At 41.3% G+C, this 27,844-nt stretch overlaps 1 protein-coding gene across 5 annotated transcripts; it reads right to left on the bottom strand.

Annotated features, from left to right (window-relative positions):
- Window positions 1-2,174: 2,174 nt before the first annotated feature.
- UBXN2A (UBX domain protein 2A) lies at window positions 2,175-27,516 on the bottom strand. 5 transcript variants are annotated; one of them, XM_063150921.1, is made up of 9 exons: window positions 27,371-27,516; window positions 22,264-22,519; window positions 21,883-22,058; window positions 16,350-16,403; window positions 14,781-14,916; window positions 12,869-12,978; window positions 11,173-11,313; window positions 6,281-6,445; window positions 2,175-3,502 (listed from the first exon to the last, which is right to left on the bottom strand). In XM_063150921.1, exons 4-9 carry the CDS (start codon window positions 16,388-16,390, stop codon window positions 3,214-3,216), a joined length of 882 nt encoding a protein of 293 aa, XP_063006991.1. In that variant the 5' UTR covers window positions 16,391-16,403; window positions 21,883-22,058; window positions 22,264-22,519; window positions 27,371-27,516; the 3' UTR covers window positions 2,175-3,213. The 5 variants fall into 5 exon arrangements, with proteins under 5 accessions (XP_063006991.1, XP_063006990.1, XP_063006989.1 ...); XM_063150920.1 differs by lacking the exons at window positions 21,883-22,058; window positions 22,264-22,519; window positions 27,371-27,516 and adding an exon at window positions 20,140-20,206; XM_063150919.1 differs by lacking the exons at window positions 21,883-22,058; window positions 22,264-22,519; window positions 27,371-27,516 and adding an exon at window positions 19,803-19,957.
- Between the last annotated feature and the right edge of the window lie 328 nt (window positions 27,517-27,844).

The raw sequence follows: 27,844 nt of genomic DNA, 5'->3' as shown, positions 1-27,844 counted from the left end.
GGTCCGGTTGACAAGGAGGTGATCAGCCCGAAGTCGGACGCGATGATCTCAGAGATCTTTTGCAACCTCAACCTCATTGATTCTGTGATTCTGCTGCCCCCGAGCCAACACTCTTATCTAGGATACACCAGTTCACTACCACCCTGCCCCTGGGAAAGTGCTCTTGCACGCATGCCCTGCATCAGAGGAAATACAAATTGCATTTTGAAGTATGAATCCTTTCAACAGTGAGGTAGCCTAAGAGAAGAGGGTTTAACGAAGCCAACAGGACTTGTGACTAGCTTGTCCTGGGGAGACGATGACTTATCAACCTCTACACCCAGAGCTCTTTGGTGTGACTCATTGGAAGGGCTCTGCTCCTGACAGGGTCACCTGGTGGGTACTGGGCAGGCACTGCAAACCATGCCATGAACTACTAACTAAAATCCTGTGCAGCCTCGTTCGGTAAGAATAATTACAGCATATTCGCAAAATTCTGAACAGGATATTAAAGGATTTTCTAAAAACCAGACCTTTAACAAAAAACTGAGATTGTGGCCCTAATACACCTTATTGAAAACTTTCTGAAGGCAGTCTCTAGAGGCTGATGCTAGATGAGGTTCAAAACAGAGACAGACTGGCCAGTACCAAGCTAAATACAAGGTATGTATCTAATATTCAAATTCAACATTTAGGTTGTTTTGTCTTTACACACTGTCTTCATAACACATTAAACACTTTCTTCCTGTATTTGCATGTTTCTTCATAAAGGGAAAACTAAAGAAAACATTTCCTTTTGCTGTTCTTCTCTTGGCTGTTTCAGTTTTAATGTAAAATATCTTCAGGCAAGGCTTTAGTCAAAATAGCAAAGGCTTGTGAAGAAACAATGAATAACTGATGGTATTTGTGTGTTTCACAAATTCTAGCACGGATCAAGCCATTTATGCTGTTGTTTGACCAATGCACAATTGCTATCTACAGACATACAGGTAGCTAAACCAAAACCAATTAGATTTAGGAAAGTCTTCTATTAATTCCAAAGATTTTCTCCAAATTAGGAAATAAGATATTTAATTACAGTTTGTTGCCTTTAAATAAAGACAATTTCTAATCTAGCATGGGATTAATGCAACCAGCATCACTTCAGACTTCCCAAAGATTTTCTCTCATTTTGTAATTAAGATCATAACACTTTCAAACTGCAAATGCACTCTCAAGTACACCAAAGCTGCAGTCAGACAGCTGGTTTCAGTCAAGCGCCTAACTGTCCAATCTCTTAAAATGGTGGTAGCAGACAGGAATCAACGCTGAAATACAAAACTTACTGCTCCTTCCAATGGATAGCAAGCAAAATTTACCCACTTCAGAATTTTACACTCCCCCCTTCAATTTCAAACTTACACTATTTATTTCTTCCAATTTTTGTGCTGCAAATGCATGAATAGTAGTACACTGTTACTTTTGACATTTCATGAGCCTTTTAGATAGAACAGCCGAACTCACAATCAACCACATGTGCTTTTCTAATACTATGTTTTATATACTAAGATAAATTTGAAAGCACTGATTAAAATTCCCTGTTCAGGAAGCTCTGGGTACTGAGGATTGGAGCTGTGTCTGGACATGGTTTGTCTTTTCAATTTTACTAATGTATTTGTCAGCACCTATATTTTTGTTTTTCATATAGGAGTCAGTGCAAGAACAAAGAACATTTAATTGTACCACTTCCTACATAAACCTGAATGGCACAGTAGCACAGGAAGTTTATAGCACTGGAAAGTGTTTAAAGGCATAGTTTCCAGAGAGTTCTTTTCTGAGGATACTAAATAGATATTTGCCCAGTTGACTTTCATTTCAAACACACCATCAGAGATGCTAAAGCAAACCAGTTTTATATATATCCCTGGGAAGGAAGGAGAGTACATCTCTACTCTGAAGTCTCACTACTTTTTAGAATAAAAGTTGCTCCAATTAAGCAATTTTCTATTTAGAACAAAACCAGGAAAACCCAAACCCAACTTTCATTTAACCACACAGAAGAAGTACAGCCCCAACAACCATCCTTTGGCAGAGGTAGCACAGAGGAGCCAGGACTTGCTGAAGATCCTGGGATATGTCTTACCTGGAGATTTTAGTTCCATTCACAAACACACAGGCTTAGTAAACACGGTACAAAATATTAAGTCTTTCCACTGTTTTCTCTTTTAGCAAAACATGGAATAGTTCGCTACAAACTTTATTCCTCAAGTACATGAACAGCAAAATAAAAGATTTGGATGGAAATGGGGCAAAGTGGAGAGAAAAATGTCAGTTTTCAAGTAAGGATTTTCAACAGCTTTGAAACCTGGCCACATGCAATTAGTGTCTCCATCAGCTGGGCAGTTCAGGACAGAGGCAGACAAACAGTACAAAAACAACTGTGTCCCTCTCAACTACTACTCCTACTTGGTGATAGCCAAAACAGCTGAAGTTTCTGTGTGACAAAGCTACAAGTGGGTCCCTATGCTGATGAGCTAGGTAGTTTAACATCACCTGATCTGCAAGACACCCGTAGCGGCGCAAAAGAAGCAGAAACCACTTCAACTATTGATAAGAACAATTCCTTCAGAGCTTACTTTGAGGCACTTCATATGCAGTATGCACCAAACCATCTCGATTGTATCTTCTCACACATGCACCTACCACCATGTGGAAACTTGACAGAACATTATTACACTGCAGATCTTGTGACAAAAGTTACATCCTGAAGATTTTCAAGGTAGAGTTCAAATGTGAGCTTGCTTGCAGTACAGGTTGTCAAAGAGTTACTGTGAGAAGAATGCAAACTGCAGCAGTTTACACTACAATGTAAGTGAAATGCTTCACTTTAGTCCAAAGTGCAAAAATAAATACTATTTTTCCTTAAAAGGTAGTTAAGTATCAGTAGGTAGCTCTCAGTAGTTAAGTCTCAGATAACTGTTCCACCTAGACCCACTTATTAAATACTATGAAGCTTTTAACCTAAGGAAATTCTAAGGATGATCTGCTGTACAGTTAGCTCTGCTACATTATACAGCCAGGCTCTGAGTACCCAATGTAGCTGAAAATACCTCTATTATAGCAGACGACAGCACAGCACCCATTCTGCTCTCTAAGAGCACAGTGCATGAGGATGTGAGGGCATCCACATATTGCTGGTTACATTTTTGGTTTTGCCTAGTTCACCCTGCAGATAATTTTTGGTCAGTTATAAAGCTAATTTGAACGTGTACTATTGATAGCATTTTTTTGCTCATTCTTGAGTTGTCCATTAGGTGTAGCAGCACTTTTGTAGTCGTTGTCAGGTGCTTTTATCACCAAGAGTCTGAAAGGTTCAGTTGTTTTCCGAAGTCTCTGAACAACAACGGCGTTTTGCAACTTTGCTTCCTCAAGCGTGAGTGTCTCGTCCTGCAGCTCACGAAAAGGCAGGGAGGTGGTCAGTGTGAAGGGAACACTTCCCTCAGATCCTTGATACTTTGTTATGAAGTCTCTGACATGGCTGATTCTGAGAAGAGAGAAAAACTCAGGGTTAGAGTTTTGGTACTGCAGTCCCTACACACGTGCATAACACACACAGCCACCATGGGACAGGAACGCAACACCACTGCATGCAATGCCTGACAGCACAGAACTGCAGCAGTACAGATGAGGTGGTATCTTGAAATGTCTGATCCACTTGGGAGGCAAGGACCAAGGTCTGCATGCCCTGGGTAGTCCCAAGGGGCCGAGCGTGAGTATCTTATTCTGAGCACTCAAATGCACCATTGTGGCTCAGATGGTAGTTACACACACCTACCATTTCCTAACCAGCTGGTGGAGCTCTGACCTGAGGGTTCGGTAGCCAAGAGCTAGAATAAAGATGCCCCAGCGCGTGGTTCATGTGGCAGAACCACAGGAAAAATTAAGAAAAAGGCTTTGCAACAACTATTCAGACAGCTGATACATTGACTAGGTCTAAGCATGGTCCCATCCTCCCAAAGCAGGGGCATGGTGAAATCACTACAGACTCAATCTGTGAAGAGCCTTGCAACAGCTGAGCAAGACACAAATTTTGCTGCAGAAGAATCAGGATCGACTCATTTAATTAGAAAATGAAGATGAGAAGATACTATGTTAACTTTATTCATACAGATGTATCAATGTCCATTCTCTGGTCCTGAGGCCAGACTGGCAGACTGGCTGCTGGCAAATTCCTAGCTCATCCTTCCTCTCCCCCATGCACAGGGTCTCCCATGAGGTTCACTGTCTCCTGGGAATGGTATACAACCTGAGCTAACAGCTGAGACATGGATGGTTAGGTATTGACTGAGGAAGTGCTGGCTGGCTTGGGGCAATGACATCCTAACATTTTAGCAGTACAGATGCCTGAGATTTTCCAAGCCTTAGCCACACTCCCCAGGACAGACACAGCCAGCAAAACAAAAACTGATTCCTGTGCAACAGACCTCAACACAGAGACACTGCTTGGTCTTGTAAGTCAAGAGCCTGAAAAACCTCAGGCAGGACTAAAGTTTTGGTTGGACATTTACAGATGTCTACATGCATTATATCAAATTTCATTGGGTTCTAAGAGCAACTCAGGCAATTAACCACCAGCTCTCTGCTTCTGGGTGAACAAGTTCCTTTCAGGCTCCATACTTGATGCTCCAAACATAGTAAGTGCTGAAGAGGGGACACAGCTCTGTGTGCTGTTCCTACAGTTCTGCTCTCCTAGCTGCTGCACTCTCATGTCTCAATTCCCCACACTGCAACACTACAATGCTTCCTGTGCTTCTGCTCCCATCTTTCACCAGTAATCAACTCACATCTAAGCCAGCACCTACACAATCTAACTGCCAAGAGCTTTAAGTCATCAATTTACCCAGACACTGGGTAATATGCTACATATGTGTTACATGCTATTAATCTATACCTTAGTTAACAAATAGCTGTCTTGTGCACTGAAAGGAGTGCTGTGTATGCAGTCATCATTCTTAAGGGTATTGCTCTAAAAGGATTTTCCCCTGGTTCTTATCAGGCTATACACAAGTACTGTGTACAGCACAAATGTGCTGGTCTTGTGGCAAGGGGCTATGTTATGATAGAATATTTATTGCACAGTACTTCAAAAAGAGCATTACACCAGTAAAGTTGTTTTCCTGCTTATCTCAGATGTTTTTTTCCTCTCAAAAACACTTAGCAGCTGTTCAAATGGTTATTTACTGTGAAGACAAAAAGCTTCTAAATATACTTAAGTGTGTGGGACCTGGAATAATTGAGATATGAAGCCCTTCAATGAAGTATTGATAATTAAAATAGCAATTTACCCTTCAGCAGTACATCACAACAGTGTTTCAGTTCACAGATCAGGCTGCTAACAGTAATAAATTAGTACAAGCCAAAGAAAATACTACAGTCATTAACCTTCAAGAGCTGAGCTTTCCTTCTGACCAGCCACGGACATACAGAGTTTATCTTGACAGCAGCCTGGGTTGTATTAAATCTGTAATACCTTTAAACTGCTTCACAGAGAAGCACAGGCAACATCTCCTTTCCACATGACATGACTGCACAGTACTCCAGTGATTTCTCAGATTCAGCACTGAGAAAGGTCTCTAAAGACAGTAGCTCTGCAATTTAATGGTAAGGTGTTAATTCCACTTTCTCAAAGCTCCTGCATACATGTGCTGTGCTGATACCTTCTGACATTATCCTCATTTCTAAGCCTCTTGGGAACCAGAAATTTTATTAATTAAGAATTAAACATACTGTGTGCATTCTATTCTGTCCATGTTGACATGCAGGGGATGAACCTCCCTGCCCAGTGCACCAACTCCAGCCCTCCCCAGAGGTTTCTCTGGCTTAACTCTAAGTCCCTTTCTCCAGCTGTCACATGTGGTGCTGCCTATGCCCAATGACCAGCAGGCTTTTTACTATGCCATTTGTTCCAGATGTATTTGTTTTGTGAGAGATCTATCACGTTAAAAGCCATTTATTCTAGTAATGAGCAATATGTACACCTTAACTTCCACTAATCTACAAAGAACTCCTACAGTTTCCTCAGATTTTCCTTTACATTCAGTTATGACCTGACTTTTCACAGTTCACATTTCTCTTATGCTTGCTTGTCAGCTAAAAGGTTTCTCAAATTTTCAAAGGTTTCTCAAATACAACTGAAGAGCAGTCCAATGCTAAGTAAACTCAGGAGGCAGACTAGTAATAAAAGTTAAAGACTTAAATGTACAGGCATTAAGATATATAGTTCAGATGCAAATATATATGAGAGTGGTTAAATAAATCCTACCTGTGAGAAACATTGAATTTCTGAATTATCCTTTCCCCATCAGCTAACCAGATCTGGACATTGGTGATAGGCTCCAAATCATTCAAGGGTACTAAAGGCAGGTGTCTTTTGTCATCAGGTCCTGGATGATCGTCTCTCACTTTAGAGATTATCTTTGGAGTAGCACTGAAAAGAAAAGTCACACGAGGTTATGGCTTCTGTATTCACATGCAAGCTCAAACTTCCCCCCCCAGACCTCTGCTTCTGGAGCTTTCTGCCCCATAGCAGAATGTGCTGATGACTTTGTATTTTAACAAATACAGGAACACTAACATAAATATCAGCTTTTTTCTTTCTTCCTTATTTATTTCCTATATGTATGCCATTATTTTCACTTACAAACTAAAACATGCTAAAGAATTTCAGTTTGCTTGTGTTTAACATTTTTATAAGATGGAAAGGAGCTTTAAATGTCAGAGGATTAAATATGAATATACAAGAGACAAAACTGTCTGAAGATTCCTCATGCATTTTTGCACTCAAATCACACAGGTGAAATTTAAAGAGGGTTGAGTATTGAATTTGCATACTCAAGTTAATTTTCAGGGTAATGTGATTACAGTAATTCAATTTAACTGAATGTTGTTAGCCTTGATTTAGACTCCAGCATCATCTATCTCAGCTTAGAAGAATTACTCATCTATCACAAAAATTGACTTAATGTGAAAAACCCAGACTGATGCACACAGCAGTTGGATTTATTTTTTCCTAAGGCATTTTCCACAGCTGACCAAACCACAGGGGCAAAGATTCATAAAATGACTTAACAGAATACATCAACCTCAGTCCAAGTGCATAGTCTTAAAATACAAACAAAAAAACTGCTGGCAAAAAATGTTATGCTGAAGAAATGCCTAGAGCTTAGTGCTTCTTTCATGACTAAGCTTGTTTAGCATGTACAGCTTAAATCCTCACTGGGTCTGATCCAATGGGCACATTCTCAGCTCCCATGAGTATAACCAGATGTTTGCTTGTAGAACAATAGCAGTGATTTAAAGGAGTTTCTCCTCTGAGCTCAGCTGTGGTCACAGACTACATGAGCACTACATGGCAGTTTGCAGAAAAGCTCTCTTGGCACAGAAAATTGGTTGAGTTACAGCTTCTTGAGAGAAAAGTGGGTAACTGAAGTCCACAGAGTAACAGTTGTAACTATGTTGCACACCTGCTTTGCAGACAAACCCCGTTCTTACGTTCTTGTATCTGTATTAGTTTGTTCATAAGGCAGAAATGTCAAAGCTAATTTATTATTAGCTAAAGACTTAATATGTTCAGGCTAATAAAGCTGGAGTCTTAAGTGCAAGTTCAGTCAGAGCTATTTCAAAAACTTTTATTGCCCATTTAAGTGCTGCTCTAACTTCTAGGTTATTGGCCAGCAGAGGTGCTTTTTTTGTATCTTCCACAGAAACAGCAAAAAGAATGAGAATTGAGAAATCTCATTTCCAAGTGAGCAATAAGAGATGTTTACTGTGACTGGAGACAGGTAAAAGTTATAGAACTGTTTTGCATTACACATAAATCAGCTGGGGCACAAGGACTTGGCACCAACAAATTACAAGAGGCACATCTGTAAAATATTCTGGCATTACTAGTACAGGTGATGTACTAGCACCCACCTGCCTCACAAACAGCTTCCGTTCATGCTTGACCTCAATACGAAATAAAACTTAATTGCCCTCCAGATCAGGAATAAAAGCTTGAGTACCAGCAAGATAATGTTAAACAGTTTTGCAAGCAGAGAAAAAAAAATAATTTCAAGTCATACTTCAGTCCAGCCATGCCCAGCTCTTGCTGTTCAGTTGCTGGTTCAGACACTGCAGAACTCCTGTGAGTGAGCTGCCTCCAGGACAGCAGAGGCTGCAGATGTGTCCAGCTGTAGTGTCTGGCTCAGGCTAGGCTGGGCTTCATCAGTCTCAGCTGTAGCTCACACAACTGCCTTGAAGGACACAGATTTTGGTGGTGTCATTCCCAAAGCAACCTCCTTCACAGTCACATCTCCATATGCAGCAGGCACTGAAGGTGATTCTTTCAATAACAAGTGTGTGTGAGACTGAAGCCAGCACACTAAATGAAGCTTTAAGAGAAAGAGCATCTGTATTCACCAAGATCTAAAGCACTTCTATTTGTAAAAACTTTTCTCTTGCAGAACTGACAGATAAAGCCATCTAGTGGTGGGAGCTTTGACTAAAGCCAAAACCCAAGAACCTAATTCTTATTAGCCTGAGATCGAAGCATTGTAATTCCTTTTAAGGCTTATTCTTTTATAAGATTATCAACAGAAGATGCAAACTAGAGATCAAAGAGACCTAAGAGCATCCTGTCAATTTTCTGACAAGAAATAGCCCAGCAGTTAGGTGCCATGCCTTACCCTGACTCCTGACTGATGGTTAGGCAGCTTGACACACAATGCCTCAGCCTAATGAGGTTACAGAGCAAGCTTGCTTTGCTACAAGGGATTTCAGTCAATAGTTTAATTAACATGTTTCTGAGGCTGTCTCAGAGATGCATAGATCAGCTCAATAGAAAAGTGGGGTTGAAAACCTAGTCATAAATCCCAAACTATGAAATTCAGCTGGACAGTGATAGATAAAACAGAGCATACCCATTAGTTACACAGGTTCATAAAGCACATTGGAAAATTTTGATATGTCTTACTTATTTCTCCTGTAGAACAAAAAGGCAGAGGATCAAGCTTGTCTGAGCTATATCAACATACATGTTATTTCCAGATTCTCCAACTAAACTTTTGAGAACTAGTCAATAGACCAATTCAAAATGGTTCATCCATTACAAAATCCCTCCACCTGGAATGACTTGACAAAATATACAAGATTAATTTTATAAGTCTATTTGCTAAGCAGAGGTTTAGGTGGGCTATAAGCTAAAGTAAACTCTTCAGTCATTTGTCTCTCTCATTTCTGACTAATCACATGAATGCAACTGTAGAAAAGGAGTTCTATAGCTCAAAACTTGTTCCAGGTCTCAGTCAGCTCTGCTGCTGCCCCACAAAGCTTTTCTGCTGCAAGTGTGGCATATTCATGCAATGAACATTTATCAACAGCAGAAAGTGAGCACTACTTTATGGAGCAGGAATACTTATGGCTCATGGTTCTAACATCAGCACTAATATCTATTTGTTTTTAAGGAAAAGGCTTTGATAGCACAGCACAGAATAGACAAAGAAGAGTAGGAAAAAAATAAAAAATGCTGAGCAAGTTGCAGAATGTCTCAGTGTACAAGACCAGTGAACCGAAATTCACAGATTAGCATGTTTCTGAAACCTAACTTGCCTACTGGGAAGCAAGATCATTACTTGCTGTAGGCATGGCAGAGCACAAGAAGTGACTGAACAACCTAGCATTTAGCACTGCTTAGCAGCAGAAACCCAGCACACTGAAGATCTTTTTGGTTTTGTTATGAACAGCTCTACTTGTAGATATAACAAGGTTAAGTTCTGACCCCTGTTTGCTCAGGATTTCCATGCCACCAAAAGCAAATCTTCCAGCATCTCACCTATCTCTCAAGGGAAGGTTTTCCTATTGTATCTACTCAATGGTCTGTACTACAGAAACAGGTGAAACTCATAAAACAGATACTTGCTTCTCTGAGTCAGCCTGGAACCACTCACCCTTTACCTTCATCAGTCTTTTGCTCTGCACATTATCATCTTCCCCTGCCTCAGCTGTTCCTGCCCAGGTCAGGCTTTCCCTCAGCACAAGCTCTGGGCCTTAGCAGCCAAACCCTTCCCACTTAATTCAAAGAAGCTGTTCACCTAAGGCTGCACCACAGCATTGGAACTCCAGCCTGCAGGTCACTCAGCAGTGCCACCTGGTCGCTGAACATGTCCTGGTCCCTAGGCCAAAGCCTGCTTCTGTAGGCACACAAGTCTTGCATGACAGGGATATGTCAAACAGGTAACGTGGCTGGAGTAAGCAAAAGTCACAGGGATCAAATAAATGAACTCCTGGCGCGTTGCCCTACAACAGCCTTCCAAAAGACAATAGTTGTTTGGTTGTAAATCAAGTCCAGTTTCAGCACTGGCATGAGCGGCTGACACGCTCCAACTACAAAAAAGACACGGATCACTGTAGAATGCTAAAATGCCTTACTGCAATACATGCATGATTAATTACTGAACAATTTTAAGAGAATGCAAAATAACCTCTTACTTCTTTGGTTCTCTCTATGGGATTGTCATACTCCCCCCTCTTCTCAAATTATTGCTAATACAGCTTAAAAAGAGATTATTTTCTCTAAAATCATGGAATAGAAGAGTGACAGCATTTCAGCTGGAAACAATTCTGCTAATATTGTGACCTTGAACAAAGAAAGCCAAGAGCTTCCTGGCTGTATCAACACAGCAACACGTCCAGTGGATTGTGGGAGCCAATTATCCCCCAAGCTTCATGAAGAGACACCAAGATGCCTGCAGGATGGAGCACTCACACTGTCAGCAGATGCTGAGAGCTTGCTCAGCCTGTGGAAGAGATGGTGGTCGTTGTGGGGCACATAAAAGCAGCCTGCCAGGGTCTGCAGGAGGAGGTGATGCTCATTATGGTGGACAGAAATTTTAATGAGAGGCATTCAGACAGGATATAAGGAAAACATTCTTTCCCATAAGGACAGTACAGCACTCAAGGCTGCACAGCCACTGCACAGCCTCTGCTCTTATGGGATTTCAAGACCCAATTGGATAAAAGCCTAAGTAACCTCATCTGTCTCCACAGATGACCCTGCTTTGAGCAGGAATTTAGACTAGAAGACTCCAGAGATTGCTTGCCACCCGAATTTTGATCCTTCACCACAGGTATAGTTCCCTTCAGCTACTCAGTCATAGATCACACCAGCCTACTCACCTTCCTAATCTGTAACCATGTCCAGAAAAGGGATGAAACATTGGCTTTTTCGATGACAAATACACCTTATCCTTTTTATCTTCCACTTTCACTTCTACCTCCTCCTTATCAAACACTTTTTGCAGCTCAAAAGGCAGTTCCCTTAAAAAAAAAAAAAAGGTCAAAAAAAAAAGTACTATGCTGTTTTCAGTACACAAAATAGACCAATGATTAATACCTGTTAAGCATTTGACCCTTCAAGGATGATGCTTCTAAAAACATCTTCACAAGTATTTACTAAGAGTTAGGTTAAATGCACAGCATACAAATAAGTTCAAGTTCCTGAATAGCAAATTAACTAGAAAGTATATAATTATAAAAACCCCTATGATGCAAGCTGTTGAATGATGTTCAAATTTACTCAGCAGTTACCACTCTAAACAAATAATGTGTAGGAAGTTCAGTGTTGCCATACACTGCTGCAAAGGGTTCAATTATTTTATCTCCATAGGACAAAAAAGGAAAAAGGCTTTTAAAGAGGAAGAACTGAGTTTACACACAATGTATTTAATGACAAACACAGATCTCAGCTTCTAAAAATGATATCATCACTAACAGCTCCACTCTTTAGTGCAGTAACATCACCTTGGTAGTGCTTTAACTGCATGAAGCAGAATACAACAATGCCTTTGTCTCTGAGCTCTAGGTAGATAGTACAATTTTGGGTGGTGGGGCTCAGCTGGCACAGAGGCTGTACTGAATGCTTCTCCACCATCAATGATTATGCAGAAACCATCTCATAATTAGCATCTTCACAGGCAAACAGTGGAATAAAAGTGGCAAACTTTTGATGAATGCACACAAAGGGCTTTAAACAGTGCAGTTAATTGCTATTACAACTAACACAGGTGACAGACATACAGGAGAAATAGTGTAAAATTAGTATTTTGGGTGGCCTAGCAAAATACGGAAAAGAAAACTATAATGACTTAGTAATTTCACATGCTTGATAAGGAGGTATTAAATTATATTATCCATAAAATTATATTCTTCTCTCCATTTGTACAGGGTGAGGAAACAGACTACAAATTAAAGGCTCAAAATAACACTGGTTACTATGGTCAAACTCCTTTTTTAAAGCAACAACTGCAAACTAGCAGAAATCAGGACAGCACGTAAACTTTTAATAAGGAAAAATGTAAGATGGCTATTAACACAGGAATTTATATAAGATTGTTATATATACACAACAGCAAGTTTGTACTTGGAAAAATTTCAGAAATTTAAGACTGATCAGAGTTGCTTGATGATACACAGAACATCTGTGCCCATTTAAGGCTTTTCATCAACAAAAAGACCATAAAAGCAGAAATGCTCAACCCCTTTTGCACTGAGTTCATTAGTCAAAATACCATTTGATCTGTAGCTCTTATTGGGCACTGATTTATTCTTTATTTCATTGTGCACCTGCTGTGCCCCCTGCCAACACTGGCTTTTATCTATTCATCAGCAACTGTACAACTACTGCCACTGAGAGCTGTGTTAAACCTGTTGATGTTCCAACAGCCATTAGCACTGCAGGAACAAGACTGGCAGGGCCTGTGCTCCTACAGGGACACTGCAGTGCAGCAAAGCCACGTAAAAAATTTAGAGCATAAGCTAAGTGCTGCCCAAAGCACATTAACTCAGGCTGGTTAAGAACACAAAACTCACTTACCCCTTTTTAATGGACTCCAAGAACTGCTGGTTTGCAACATCAGCGTAGCTCCGAAGTTCGCCGTCATTTACCGTAAACCCGTTTTTCCAAAGTTTAATGATTACATCAACCTACAGAGTAAGAACAATTCTCATTATAACACTGATGAAAAAGAAGCTTGGTATACACACATACCCTGTGATTATAAATCATCCACTTCATGAACTAAAAATACTGAGAGCAGGCTCACTGTAATCTGCCTTGGCCCCATGCCAACAGGCACAGCAACTGCAAGGGCTAAGTGACATTTCTAAGTATCTTGTGTCAATCAGGGTTATAAACAAACCTTCCCCCAATCATTTTGGCTTCCTAGATCAAGAACACTCCTTCAATTCAGCACAGGAAAAAAAAAATAAAATAGCTGGACTATCCCAGCCAGCTGCAATTCTTCAAGAGCTAATTTGAGAGCATACATGCCTGGTGTTAGAACACCAAGTGCCAGAATAGTCCAGCTGGGGACTTATGAGGGTAAAGCCTTCTTCCAATCATTCAGGAGGATTTTCTCAAAGTAAAGGCATTGAGATTATGCATGCAGAAGCCATTCACTCAGGAAATGAAGCAAGTGTCAGAAACTTTACTTTCAGACAGTCATATACTTATATTACCCTAGAATTCCTGGGCATATTCAAAACCTTGGTGGTTAGGGGAATGAAAAAATAAATTCTCAGTAATTCCTTAACTTTGCCAGAAATCATCCACTACTCCAACCTGCAGCCATTGCAATGTTTATTGAAATCTCTCCAACTATAACATGAATATTTGAGATTGTATTTTCATATTAATTCACCATGCCATTTAAGGAAGTATTTGGTTATCGAGGTTTGATCCCTGCAATAACACTGCCTTGGCAGAGACTTGGCCACAGATGAGGGCACAAATGCAGAATTCACCTCAGCTGAAAATGAGTTTGAATGAGGCTTGATAGCACCTGACAAGTTTGTTGGTTTTGTTTTTTCCCAGTTTGACTTGTTAGGTGATTGCTACATAAATAAACAGCATGTGCAAACTGCTGAATAGAATTCCTTGTCTTTCCACTGGGTGATCTGTCAATAGAAGCAGACAGCACTCAGCAAGACTAGATTCCATCAAAACCTCTTGTGTCTCATGGCACCAATGCATATGGGAAAAGTTCTAATTTTGGGAAGGTTCTTCTACAGTGAGCCAGAATGCAAATTTAACATGGACTAATTATTCCACACCAACTTCCCATTTAAGCATTGACACAACTAATGCCATGGAACACTATTTCAGGACTGCAATTTAAGATATTGCTCTTGACATTTCATTTCTTCCAGGGTCAATTAAGGATCTATGAACATAATTTCTAGCAATGCCCACTCCAAATTTCTTCTTGTCATCTTTGTCCTACATAGCCTTTTCTCCCTCCCCTTACCAGTCACTGATGAGTAACAGAAAAACACGAAAAGGACAGAATCACTGAGATACAAACCCACACTGAACATCCCACTACAACCATAATTATATGAATAAGACCAAATGAAAAATATTTGGGCTATGCCTCTGCATAAAAAGGCTGCAGCTCCTTAAATAACTTCTTATGTAACAGTACTTGTCATTCCTTGAACTCCTGCTCACCTCACTCCTTCCTAATAAAGCAGAAGTGCATTAGCCAATGCCAGCATCAGTTCTAGAATGACTCTAAACCAACTATAAAGCAGTGAGAGCCAAAAGCCCAGCAGCAAAGGCCTGGCTGACTGGGAGATGGGAGGCTGTTCCTACAGCTTTCTGAATTCTGTGTGTATGTTTTTTACCGATGGACTGGAAAAGACTGCTGGACTTCCGGTATCTGTTCTCCAGACTAGTGCTGGAGTGCTGTTATAACAGACATGACTATTTTTTCTTCACTGCCTACCTGGTTCTTGACTGTAGTTGGGGGCACACACATGGCACCAACCTTCTGAGCTTCTTCAAAAAGGTTATCTACAAAGTAGTCACAGTTTTGTTCTGTACCGTTCAAAATCTGATCATCAGTTCCTGATTTACACACCCTGCAGAACAAAGACAGAAGCATAAATGACTCCTCAGAGGACACATTAGAAGACAAGTAGGTACCTCAGAGTCTCAGTACCAAGAAGTATAGAAGGCACACTCTGCTGCACCCACCTTACTCAGTTTACTGAGTATAAAACATCAGGTCAACTTTGCATTGTGCCTTCTCTATAAACTTCTTACCAATCTCTAACTGCTACAATTTGCACTTCAAAAGCACAAGCTAAAGAACATCATCAAAAAAGATGAACTAATCTATGCAAAGCTTCTAAACTTGGTATCAGAGCCAGGACTGCAAGTTAAATTATTTAGACTTCTAACCATCATACACCTAGCTGCTCACCAATGAAATGCTTTCCTTAAAGCAATTCTGTGATATGGCTCCTTTGCCATAAGTTAAAAAAAAAAAAAAAAAAAAAAACAAGAAAATTGCCCTAGGATTTACTCATCAACCCCAACTTAAACTTCCCATTCCTAGCACCATCCCAGAACCACCATTACTGTTTTGGAATGTGCATTAGGGAAACTCAAGTAACTCAACACCACTGGAGCACGCTGAAGAAATACAATGGAAGCCTTCAACACTCTGGAGACTGCCAGGATATTAAAAAAGATGCATCAACCACATCTTTTTATAGAACACTGTATATGTGACAGCTGTTTGTAAGATTTTCACCAATCAAAATGCAGAAATATGCAACTGAATGATTATCTCAGTATAGGTTCTTTGCATAGTAAGAAGATAATGCAGCTTTTCATAAACATTGCAGGAATTACTCCTAAGGGAGATTCAGAAAAGTCTATTTTCAGCAATTCAGAAAATAAAAATCCCAGCTCTTGAAAAATTATCCAATTTTACATAAAACTCTGCATTGAATTCAAGGGCAGCAATACTTACTGGAATGCTAATTAGATACATTTGCATAAAATTGAATTGTTTGCAATGCACCTATGCACCACTAAGAATCCCTGGAGATTAACATCTTACACAAAAGAAAACCTCAATAACTTTAAAGAAGAAATTTCAAAAGTATGCTGTCCACATTTTAGTTTTCTAATAGAACAAAAGAAACTTGAAGCATTAATGTAGGTATTCACTATGCTTTATCTCAGAAACAAAACTGGAAGAGCAAACACCTCCACATCAGATGCAGAGCTGCACAGTGAGTTAGCAATTTGAAAGGCTGCCTTGCCTTTAAATAATTTAAATTAAAATATTTACACAGCTTCTTGCATCTAGGAAACATTTCAGGTATATGAAAAATCTTTCAGCAAAACAACAGGATTTTTCTGAAACTTTCTGTGTATGTGGAACAGATGAATACAGTAAAAATACTGTATTTTAGAATTTAACCTAAAGTTTGAAAAGTAATGACAGGACACACAAACAGAAATGGGAAAGGAAGACAAAATAGGGAGAACTGGCACCTACCATTCTTTCTTTACAGTTTTGATATTGTCCATGTCTTTCATTCTGGTGCTTCCCCTAATTACAAAAAGAAAATCGTTTAAAACCAAACCAAAACAAAATGCCTATCACACTTTGTCTCCTTTTGTAGCTGAAGCACTCTTTATATTTTTTCCTGTGTTGGTAATACATTTAACCAGAAACCTCAACCTTGCCCCCCACCAAGTCTCCAGATGGTTCTTTGTTTTCCTGCAGTTTCTAATTTAATGACACATGAACCACACATCTGTTCCAGACGTTCAGGAGCAAGGTTACTTTTTCATAAATGTACAAAATACATTTCACAATAATACCAGTATGATGTGAAAATACATGCCCATACTTCTGTAAAGGGAGGGGAAAAAAATCACAATCCTTTCTGAGTGGCATGGTTTAAAACTTCCCTGATTTTACAAAGCATTATGAGATGGTTGCAGAAAAACTGCACTGCCACTGCAGGCATTTGAGTGACCTTCACCTTAACTGTGCATTACTTAAAGGGGCAAGATTTGTCAGGTTACCCTTCCTACCTTACCTCAAGACATTGTTGCAGCAATTCAGAAACTGTGAATTATCATTTCTGGCCTACTGTCACGCTGGCATGAAAATCTTGGATTTGTAAGTACTAAATATGATACAGGATTAGTCTGCTGAGTCAAAAGAAATTAAGAATCCCACACTGATCTCATTACAGTCACTTTTGAATGCTCTGAAGAAAGTCACAGTAAGTCACTAAAAGCCAGAAACTCCCAAAAACACCCTTAAAAAATAAAATCACCCTAAAATTGGAAAAACCCACAGGAAAGCAGAAATTTTCAGTTGCAACTGTGCTTAGAGAGTTAACCCTGACAACCACTGCTTACAAAGCTGATGGTGTGCTCCTGGCAGGTTGAGGATTAAGTTATGACATTGTGTGTGGCATCAAACTAAGCAGTGATAGCCATCACACTCCTGAACAAAGCAGTATGCACAACACCACTAATATGAATTTTATGTGATTTTGAGATCTATTTTAACAAGATGTGGAGTTTAGGGGAAAACAACATCCACTGCAGCACAAATTAAAAAAAAAACAAAAAAAACCCAAAAAAAACCAAAAACCACAAAAAAACCCACCACATGCAGTACTAATTCTCCTTGGTACTTGAATACCGGTATTCTCTCAACTTGAAAGTTAAAATCCATGTAAGACACATTCTGTAGAAAAATATGTAAGCCTCCAAAAAAACCCCAAACCAGTCAACATTAAATTTAACTGGTGCTGTTACACATTAAGTCAAAACATATTTTGCACACCTCTGACATGTCACACAAGATGAGGTATAGTCTTTTCCCCCCCCACAAATGTTCTGCCAGAGCCCTACATCTATCAGGCAAGCCTGTGCTGGTACATGATGATGTTATATGCACATCTATTTATTGCTCTTGGAACTCCCTAGTGCACTTGGGAAAAAAAAAGAACTCTCAGTATCAAGTGAGCAGAGTGAAACCAGAATGCTTAAAAAGTATAATTTTTTCAAACTTCTCTCAAATTCAGTTTTAACATTCTGGCATGTAGGGTTTTTTTTGTGTTTAGCCAAAAGTAATTCTTTGTGGTTTATGTTAATGTGCTTATCTTCTAATCTTTCACTCCAGTAGGCTACTCCCCAAAGCAACAAGAGCCACCTCCTGCCATCTGCTTTTGTTGATCCTCTGTGACTTGTCATCAGAGCTGTTAAAAAGAAACAGACACAATGAAGCAGCTCTTCAAATTAGCTCTTTGGCTACATTAGGCTGGCCTCAAATGTGCATGAATAGTATTCAAAACTGGTCATCTGTAAAAGCTGCTGTTCCTTCTAAAGTACAACAGCAATTACACTTAGAAGAAATGTTTGTGCTAATCTCTCTAGGTGAAAAATCATCTTATACAGCATATTGATGTTTATTATGGCCAAAAGCTGTTAGAACACAGCCATCAGAACACACTGCAAGCACTTTAGCTCAGCATGTCAACCCAGGCAGCACAAACCACCTCCTCCCACAAACTTCTGACAGACATCCCTAGCTGCTGCTGGAAATGGTAAGAATTTTGGTACGTAATTTTTGTGTCAGTGGCAAAAAGTACCTCAGAACTGAACTACCACCTCCAGAAACTAAATTTAAAACATAGGAAGAAGCTGCAAATGCCAGCAGCCCACCACAGCTACATCTATTAATTGGGGTTAGGATACTCCTGGCCATTCCCACACAGCCCCAGGGATTTCCAGCCCCACCACGGTGGGCCACTGACCCAGCAATGGCCTTTCACAGCCAGGACTTCCAAACAGACAGCCCTCAATAGGCATACTTTTCCGGGCAAATAATTTTATGGTCAATACTTTTGAGCTCACACTTCCAGTTATTTTAACACAAGAGAAACAAAACAGAAACTATCTATCTGTGAGGATGTCCTTGCTGTGAAGGGCAGAAATACCCACAGAAGCACATGCAGCCCCCTCCCCTGAAAGCCTGCTAACCCCTTATTAACTTTGGCAGAACAAACTGTCCAGTTGAGAGCTGCTCACTGCACAGCACAGTCTGTCCCTGCACAGCACAGAAATTACAGCTGAAAATTGCACTGTACCATGCCACAGAGAGCTGGGAAGCTGCAGAGAAATAGCAAGTACAAATTAATAGTGAGATGAGGATCAAAGCTAATGGCCTGAACGTGACTGATGTGCTCAGGTACAAACCACAGCATTCATGCTTCTTCTCCAGCTGGAATGGAGGAAGGAGCTGTGCTCAGAAAGTAACCTGTCCCCAACCTTGATGTCCAGGTGTTAGAAAGATAAATTGTCTGTAGAATTGCCTTGTTAAGGTTTAGGACTTGACATGCTTCATTCAACTGTCTCAGATCTAAAGGGGAGGAGGCTAAACAAAGCTTGGGAAGAAGGATATACCACTGACGGTGGACACAAAGAATGCACAATTTACAGGCCACAAGGACATTGGGCAGAACTTCCACGATAAGAAACTAATAAAGCCAGCTCAGTAACTGTGCTGAAATCACTTCCAAGTGGGCAAAAGGTAATTCTGGCAGGGCAAAATCATGACAAGCAACTTACAGATCAGCAACTCAAGAAAATCACCTACCTAAAAGAAGAGAAAGACTGAGCACGCAGGCTACTTAGCATAAGAAGGAAGAGAATAATTTAACCAATAAAGACAGGATACTCACTAATAAGAGAACTATGCAAACTTGTAGCCAGTGAACATTGAAGTCTATGCTTGCTAACACGTATAAAGCGTGAGAAGTTTTGATAGTCGCGCTGGCTTTGTGGATTTACCACCCAGCCCTTCTTTATGCTCAGAAGCACAAATAAATCAAGTACCTCGGCTCTGTGTGCGGATTAGCCTCATGCACAGCAGGTCAAAGAACCTATTTTGGGACAACCCCGCGGCTGCGACACCTGAACTCACCCTCACCCCGAGAGCCAGGCCGGGCACACGCTCCGCGCCTCCCGCCGCTGCCAAACCAGCCGGAAGGTATTTTTAGGCGATGAGGCAATAGCACGGTGCGGACGCGGAGGCGAAACGCCCCGGGAGCGGCCAGGCCGGGTCCCCCGAGGGTCGCTCCTGCTGCGGGACGCGGCCGGTTCGGAGCAGGGCGAAGCCGCAGGGCGGAGGCAGCGGGGAGGCTCAGCCCGCCCGCCCAGGGACGGCCGCGGGCAAAGTCCGAGCGCCGGCAGGAGCCGAGGGAGCGCCGGCTCTGCGGAACGCGCTGCCCCTGCCCAGCCTGTCCCGGCAGAGAACTCACCCGCCCGTCCCGCAGCGCCCAGCCCAGGACCGACCGCCCGCCGCGGAACTCCTCGGTGTCCCGCCTTGAGCGGCGCAGGCGCGGCGGCGCCGGGCGGGGCGGGCAGAGCTCCGCCCTGGTACCGCGGGGGGAGCGAAGGGGTGTCCGTAAGGATCCGCACCCGCTGTGCCGGGGGAAACACGGCTTCCCCGGGGATTGCCCTGAACTACACTGCCCTGTTCTCCGGGGAGAGGCGAGGGCTGGCGTGTTTGCGGCCCAGCTGTACGAGCCGGAACCCCCGCGCCGCTGCCCCTGCAGGACACAGCACAGCAGAGATAAATATCTCTGCCCAGCCTGAGACTGCGAAGGCAGCTCTGTCCCGACTGCGGAACAAAGGACACGGTCTGCGTGTCCGTCTGTCAAGCCGCGGCATCTCCAAGAGAGGGGAATGGTGCCTGTGTTTGGGCACCTGGCCGGGTCCCCGGCCCCGGCGGGAGCAGCCGCACTCCCAGCCCTTTGCAGAGCGCCAATGGCTCATTGTGCGGCGAGCGCTAATTACGGGCCAGTGTTGACACACATGTGAAAAGGAGCTCAGCCGAGGCCTCGCACCGAGGACAAAAGAGTGGCGCGATGTCTGGGAAGCAGAGCTCCCGAGGGTGAATCGGACGGGGAAATGGGATAGGATCCTCGGGGAGGGAAGAAGGATTGAGCTGAGTTCCCTGCGCTGAGTTTGGCCTTGGAGAAGCCGCTGTCTGCGGGACGAGGAGGTCCCGTGGTGGTGCCAGGAGCTATGCAAGTATCCAAGGCCAACGCCGCGGAGAAGCTGCCAGCCCCTAGAAACACACACGGAGCAAGGTGAACGCATCCCTTGCACCTGCGGACTGTTTAATAAGGGTTGGGTTTTTGTCTCCCCCAATAATTAGTGATGCACTGTAAAACATTTAAAATTAACCTAAACTGAACAGCCACAACTATCTAATTCACACTAATTAATGGGAAATCCACTGCGAATTTACAAGTGCGATCAAAGGTAATTCTAAAAGCAGAGGTAATACTTCATTGAGTGTCGTCTTCACGTGGGACACGCTTCTGCAATCCCTTAATCACAACAATTAAAATCACATTGCTCAGAAATATTAAAATAAGATGCTTAGTCTCAAAGTTCAGTGATGGGTGAGTAACAGAAGTAAAATCTGACACTTGACAGCTATAATTTCTTTCTCTTTATAATGCACGTCACAATGCACTGATCCTTTTGAAGACAGGTTGGATTAATTGTTAAGTTTTAACTGGATGAGATCTAATTAGAGCTCCTACTTATGAATCTTCAGGGAAGATACTAAGAAATTTGCCTTTTGTTTCGGTTAAAATACATGGAGTTTTATATTTCAAAACACTGACTGCAGAGATTCTATTCTCCCTGGTTTTGTTTAGTGTTTAAAATACTTTGACATTTTAGAATAGAAGGTACTTCTTTGTTACAAGTGTTACTGATTCTATTAAACAGGTTTTATATATTTAGAACTTAAACCACGGATATCATGACTGTAGAGAAGGAGTTTACAAAACCCTGAGCTAAAACATCATAAAGTTGTTTTGCAGTGCTGGGCTGTTTTAAATTTTCTTTCAGTATTTTAAGTACACTATCTCCATTTCATTAAACACACAAGTTCATTAATATGCTTAACCCTTTCCTGGGGGCCCTTTCAGCAACAATTTGACCGACCCAAAGGTAAGCATAGAAGGAGGTGAGGTTGGACTTACCTGGTGTAATGGTGCAGGTGTCCTGGCTGCAATCACTTATTGATTTAGAAGATTAGGTCTATTACTGGAAATCAGAGTACAGCTGGAGACGTGCTGACCTACTACAATAGGAATCCTAGTGAATTTGGTTTCTTAAAAGCTCTTCTAAGTAGTGCTGTCCTCCCTTAGGAGCCAAACTGTTGACAAAGCATAGGAAGAAATCTTAAGAAAGATCTGCAACTCTTGTATAATGTAAAATATATTTTCTTTAAAGCTGGAAATTTTCAAGTTAGAGTGTTACAATCAAGACATCACTAAAATCCTTTTAGACTCTGTGCATTTAATACAGCTTATTCTCTGGCAGTACACTAGATGAACAGAAGCAAATGGTCCTTTTCTTACCGTGTGGTGAATAGAAGCAAACAGCCCAGACTGTGTCTGCTGAAAAACCTCTAACAGGGTATTCATGAGATGAATACAACCATCTCATGCCCCTTTGTCAGACGAGATCAGATGCAGTGGCGTGGAAGATAGTGACAACCCCCAGACTTGTTTTATAATGTAGGAGTGAATCTCAGTGTTGACAAAGTAAAGCAGGGTTTTAGCTGTCACCGCCAGACCTGTCAAGGTCACAGAAGAACCAACACACACAGGGCATCTAAAAACAAGCAGAAAATTAATTTTGAAGGGATATTTTTAAACCTTATATTTAACAAGGTTAGCCTATGCCAGAGGATATTGTCAGCTACCTATAATTAAACATCAGCTGTATTGATTGACCTTAACTTGAGAGAGGAGCTGTTGCCTGAAGCCTTTTCTAAGTGTGGGCACACAGAGTAGGAGCACATTGTAAGGGAACTGGGACTGCAAAATAAATAGGAGAACAGGGTCTGCTTATCCTGTAAATGGCAATTCCACTGACTAAAACAGCACATTCCTCTGCATAGGATGAGTGGTCCTTGAAGGAATGTCAAACCTTCTAGGCTGCCACACAGAGGAGAGTAGCTTAAGGAACTGATGTTTCTAGGAAGTCAGCTATGCACTGGAAAAGCAAGTCATTGTTTCATGGGTGAATCAGCTTTCGTGCCAAGGGTATTATCCCCATGCATTGAAAGAAGTATCCACACATTGCTGGGCTCTTGGACTGTAAATACACAAGAAAACTGAATATAGCTTCAATTTTAAAGTTTGTGTGAATTGCATAAGCCCATGAAAAATTCAAGGCAGCCTGAGCAACTGTTTATTCCAGATAACACACATTTGGAAATAATGTATGGTGAATTCTCAAAGACACTTTTAAGTGAAACAACAATGATGACATGGTGGTGTACTTTATGAGCTTGTTCTTGGACCAGTGACAAAAAACCACACTTCGAAACCTAAGATTGTGTGTGAGGACTAGAGAGATTTATGAACCAATAACGTTTTTGATGGACTTGCCATGTGATCCTAATCAAGCCATTATGCATTTGTATGGTGCTGAAGCTTATCTACACACGTGTTCATAAATGCCTATTTTTATTGTGAGCATTTTAGGACAGAGTCTGGTTTTTACTACAAAGCTATACATCACCCAGCATAGTAACAGGCTGGCAGTGCTACTTTCATATGATTAATGATTATAAGCACCAAAGTGAGATGATTTGCCACTTTTGTCCAAGATGGAAGTAATTTACAGCCTGAATGATAGTGAAAAACAGACCCTGCAGATGCCTGGCTGCAATATCATCAGCTTATGAGTTTCACACAATTATTATTATTAGAAAAACTATCTACCGTGACCTTAGCTCAACAGGAAAAATATTATGGAAGCCTAATGGCCAGATGTGATGGCAAGATAATTTTGAAATATTAGGAGGGAAGTTTTACCACTCCTTTATCTAAGAAACCTACTCTCTGATCCCTCTTCAAGTTGCACTCATGTTATCTAGTGTGGAAAACAATATTCAGATAGGTGTGCTGATAATGGCACTGGACATTAAGTGTTTAATTTGAAATCATAACTATTATCCATTTTTAAATGACAGTGGTAGTCTTCAAATAATGAGCCTTCAATAATAACATAGCAAAATGCTTGCAATGTGGAGTGATTGTATCATGTCCTCTGTTCCAGATCAAGGTAGTACCAATCCTGATTCCTGGACACTGCTTGTTTGAAGTTTCCAAACTTATATCCCATGGACCTTTCGTCATAATGGACAATTCTCAAAGGAGTAACCACACAATCTTAATTTCCTAATGTGCCCCTCAGGAAAAAACTTAGGGTGCATTTACAAAAGCAAGATCTCTTGTGAATCTTTTTTTATTTCAAGATTCAACTGAAACCAGGAGGAGTTGACAGCATGATTGAGAGGCACACATATGAGCTTATAAATAGAGGCCTGAAAAGATGATTTGATTTCCATTCTTTGGAATGTTACTGCTATTCAGAGATATTGCAAAGTAATCTCTGGTAAATTGCCTATGATTGAAGCAAATGGTAATTCACTGAATAGAGCCCTCTGGTCCTTACTAAAAAGAAACTCTGCAGAAGTTCTGAATAAGGGAGGAAGGACTTTTTCTTTTGTTGTAATTCCTGATTTCCTGGTAAAATAGGGACATGTGACAACAAAATCTTCCATCTCCAAATATTTCTTGTGTCATGAAATATCATTCACATAGCAAACAAGGTTTTCCATCCTGGGTAATTTTTTAACGTCTTTTTACATCATGATGTCCTGATATGACTTCATTCCCCAACTCTTTTTTAATGGAAAGGGACTCTTTTGCTGAAGTAATTTTTCATATTTTTCCAATTTACCAGTGGCGTACCTGCCTTGGCAGATGGTGTGGCTTCTTCTTAATACATTTTTCAGATCCCTTAATCTCTTTTCTGAACAACTGGAAGTAAAAGGGCATTGAATACTGCTGTAAGCTTCAGCATTCATTATAAACTGGTTCCATTTGAAATATGGTCCTTCCCAATGGCATTTATTTGTAGAAGCATTTAGACATCAGTCTGTAAGACCAAACTACAAATACAGAAACTGAATGGGCTCTACAGTTTTTTTTTAATGTAATACACAGTGGACTGAAGCCACCTTCAGTCCTTCTCCCCCTAATTTTTTCATTGTCTCTCACTACTCAGAGTTCTTACTTTTTCTCCCCCCAAGCATTTCCTGCACATAGAGTGCTGAAGGGAGTCTGAATAGATTTCTAATGCTGTTCTGTCTTCATATGACACTTGAACCAACAACAGATAGAAAAAATGGGAACAAGTAAATTATTGGATTAGTGAAATTATTCTAAATCCCTTTCTACAGTAATTCATCTTTCATTGTAAAACCACATTTAAATCTCTAAGTATGTGTGATGTAAAATATTAATCCTATGTTACCATGTTCTCTGCATTAAAAAAAAAATCCAATCAAAGCTACCCAAGCAAACCTTGTAACTTATGATTGATTTATTTATATTGTCAGTACTAAAAATGGTGATGAGGCTGACATGGAAGCTATAAAGCCATAAGCTATTTCAGTCAAAATAACCAGCCACACCTTCTAAGAGGAACAAGACAACTAAGAAACCTGTAAATAAAACCATCTGTGAAAAGGAACACAGGGAGTAAACATCCAAAATGAAGCATGTCTTTCCATGTTTCCTACCATGCTAACATAACGAGAATGAAGCACTACAAATGTTCAAAGGAGAGATCAGGAATTTTTAACTACATCAATCTCTCCACAGTAGTCCCTTTGGCGTTGTAAAGAGTGCTCTCTGGGTATGGCTCACAGGAACGAGATCAGAACACATACAGAAAAAAGAAAAAAAAAAAAACAAAAAAAGGACATAACTATGGTATAAATATCTAGCAAATTTGAATAAATAGCTTTTGAGTTGGGGAATTTCTGCTCTTTCAAGCAGATCTGGTCAGGCACCCAGGAAAATCAGTTTGCTTGCATATTGACTAAGTTTATTTTACTTCTAAAAAGTCTTCACTGTTCACGAGAGGAAGAGTGCTGGTTTGAATCAGGCATGTTGCAAGCAGATGTTATGCAAGCTTCCCAAACAGCCCTGCCAATGACTGCAATCCTGAGTTATGACATTCACTGTAACTGCTGCAGCCTGGGCCCTTTTTTGGGCCACTCATCTGTTGGTTTTCCCAAAATGGGGATATTTTTGTGATGAGTACAAAAACTTGAAGATCAACATTTGTTTCTAGACCAACAGAATTTGAAAACCGTAATTGAGTTTCACGGCCTACCGGTACTACAGGACAGAAATGTTAAAGTTTATTATTTATCATTATATATATGGCGTGATACTGTTACTGAACATATCTTCTGGTGTTTGGTAAGGGGCAGTCTCTTGCAGTTTCCTTCTTTTGAAGGCTAAAAGGATGTGATTTCCAAATATCATTCACAAAACCCCTTGTAGGCTTTTAATTAAAATACTCATTTAGCCTGCAAGTGTATGAAATTACTACATCCCTTCATACCCTTGAACAAATAAATTTAGAAACAAAGGATATAAAACCTACCAAAACCAATCTCATGGAGTAGAACTACTCTAATTTTGAAAGACACTGGAGATTCTGGGACAGGAGATGAAGCACTGTTGTTAATATAGATTACAAGCTCTAAATAGAGAATGTCAGATGAGACATTACAGTTCCCATCCTGAAACGCACTGTATTTTGGAGTATCTCATAAAACTAAAAATTTGCTGCTATTCACAGTATTTTTTGGATATTTAAAAAGCTGATTTTCTTATTATAAAGCCTGATGTTATTGTTGCATATTTTCTATTTTTAAGCACACATTCTACCATACTTTTACAGACTGTAATCTTGAAGAGAAAGATGTGCGAGTATGCAGGTAAAACAGAATAATAATTTTTAAAATTTATTGTTCTTTACTAAAAGATTATCACACTTTCAATCTTTAAACGGTAAAAATACTTTGAGAAAACCTGCTTGAGCCTAACAGTCAGAATCACGTGCTCAGTAATTTCATGATCTATTCTTTTTGGTTAAGGAAGTAAGAAGCACTGAAATGACTTGCCCAGCAGTGCCAAACCAGTCAGCGTGAAAATTAAAAGGTCGAGACTTTGTCACCTACAGCTGTATGCTTGTGTTCCTCAGCTACGTTTCTTTCACAAAGCTTTTGGTTTCCGGGCTTACGTGCAGGTACTGTTCTAAGTTCTGTATAGGGCAACAAGTGGAGAGAGAATGATTCTTACATCGGCGAGAAGGGATTGGGTTCGTAAATAGGCTGAAGGGTTATAGTTTGTGAGTAATTTGAAAAGCATTTAAGCATCCGGTGTGAAGTAATGCATTGTATTCTTCGCCCCTCTGACCTGCATCTGCGATAATGGGGAGAAATGAGCTTTCCAAGGACCGAGCAAGAACATGAAGCGCAGGTTGAGGCAAAACACAGGGGACGCTGCCGGTGGCTGGCGCGATGGGAGAAGCAAGGGCGCACTCCCGATAGCCTGGATAGCAAGGTGATTTCTTAAAAATGAGGCTCACCAGACTGTGAAAAGACTTTTCCACAGGGAATTATGGAGATCTCATCCTCGGGAGATCTGTTCGCCCAAGGTGTCCGGTCAGCTCCTGGCAAGAGCCTCCCTGGGCGAGCAGAGGCGACGGCTCCAGCCCCCCAGGACGGGCGGCCGAGCCCCTTCCCGGGTGCGAGCGCTGCCCTTCGCGCCCCGCGGCCCTGAGCAGCCGCTCCCCCTGCCCTTGAACTCCCCAGCCCTCGGCTCAACCCTCAGGGGGTGGCGGCGGTGGCGGCTCCCCCGCCCCACGGGGTCACGCCAGGCCAGGCCCGGCCGGCGGCTCTCCAGGCCGCGGTGGGGCCGTGAGGCTGTGTGCGCGCTCGGTGCCCGCCGCGGAGCCGGGGCCGGAGCAGCTCCCCAGAGACCCACGGCCGCCGCCGCCGCCCCCGGGCCGAACCGAGCCGGGCCGGGCCCATAGAGCGCGCGGCGCCGGGATAGAACGGCC

The sequence above is a fragment of the Melospiza melodia genome, chromosome 3 (genome assembly GCF_035770615.1).
Source record: "Melospiza melodia melodia isolate bMelMel2 chromosome 3, bMelMel2.pri, whole genome shotgun sequence".
Lineage (NCBI taxonomy): Eukaryota > Metazoa > Chordata > Aves > Passeriformes > Passerellidae > Melospiza > Melospiza melodia.
This window is presented reverse-complemented; position numbering and strand designations above follow the sequence as displayed.

What these genes read in the sequence shown, in the direction of transcription:
- UBXN2A (XM_063150921.1), bottom strand. Translation starts at nt 16,390, where the DNA reads ATGAAAGACATGGACAATATCAAAACTGTAAAGAAAGAATG. An exon ending in CAACTACAGTCAAGAACCAG is followed by an intron (nt 12,979 to 14,780) that starts GTAGGCAGTGAA and finishes CTTACTCTGTAG; the next exon opens with GTTGATGTAATCATTAAACT. An exon ending in CATGGTTACAGATTAGGAAG is followed by an intron (nt 6,446 to 11,172) that starts GTGAGTAGGCTG and finishes TTTTCTTTTCAG; the next exon opens with TGCTACTCCAAAGATAATCT.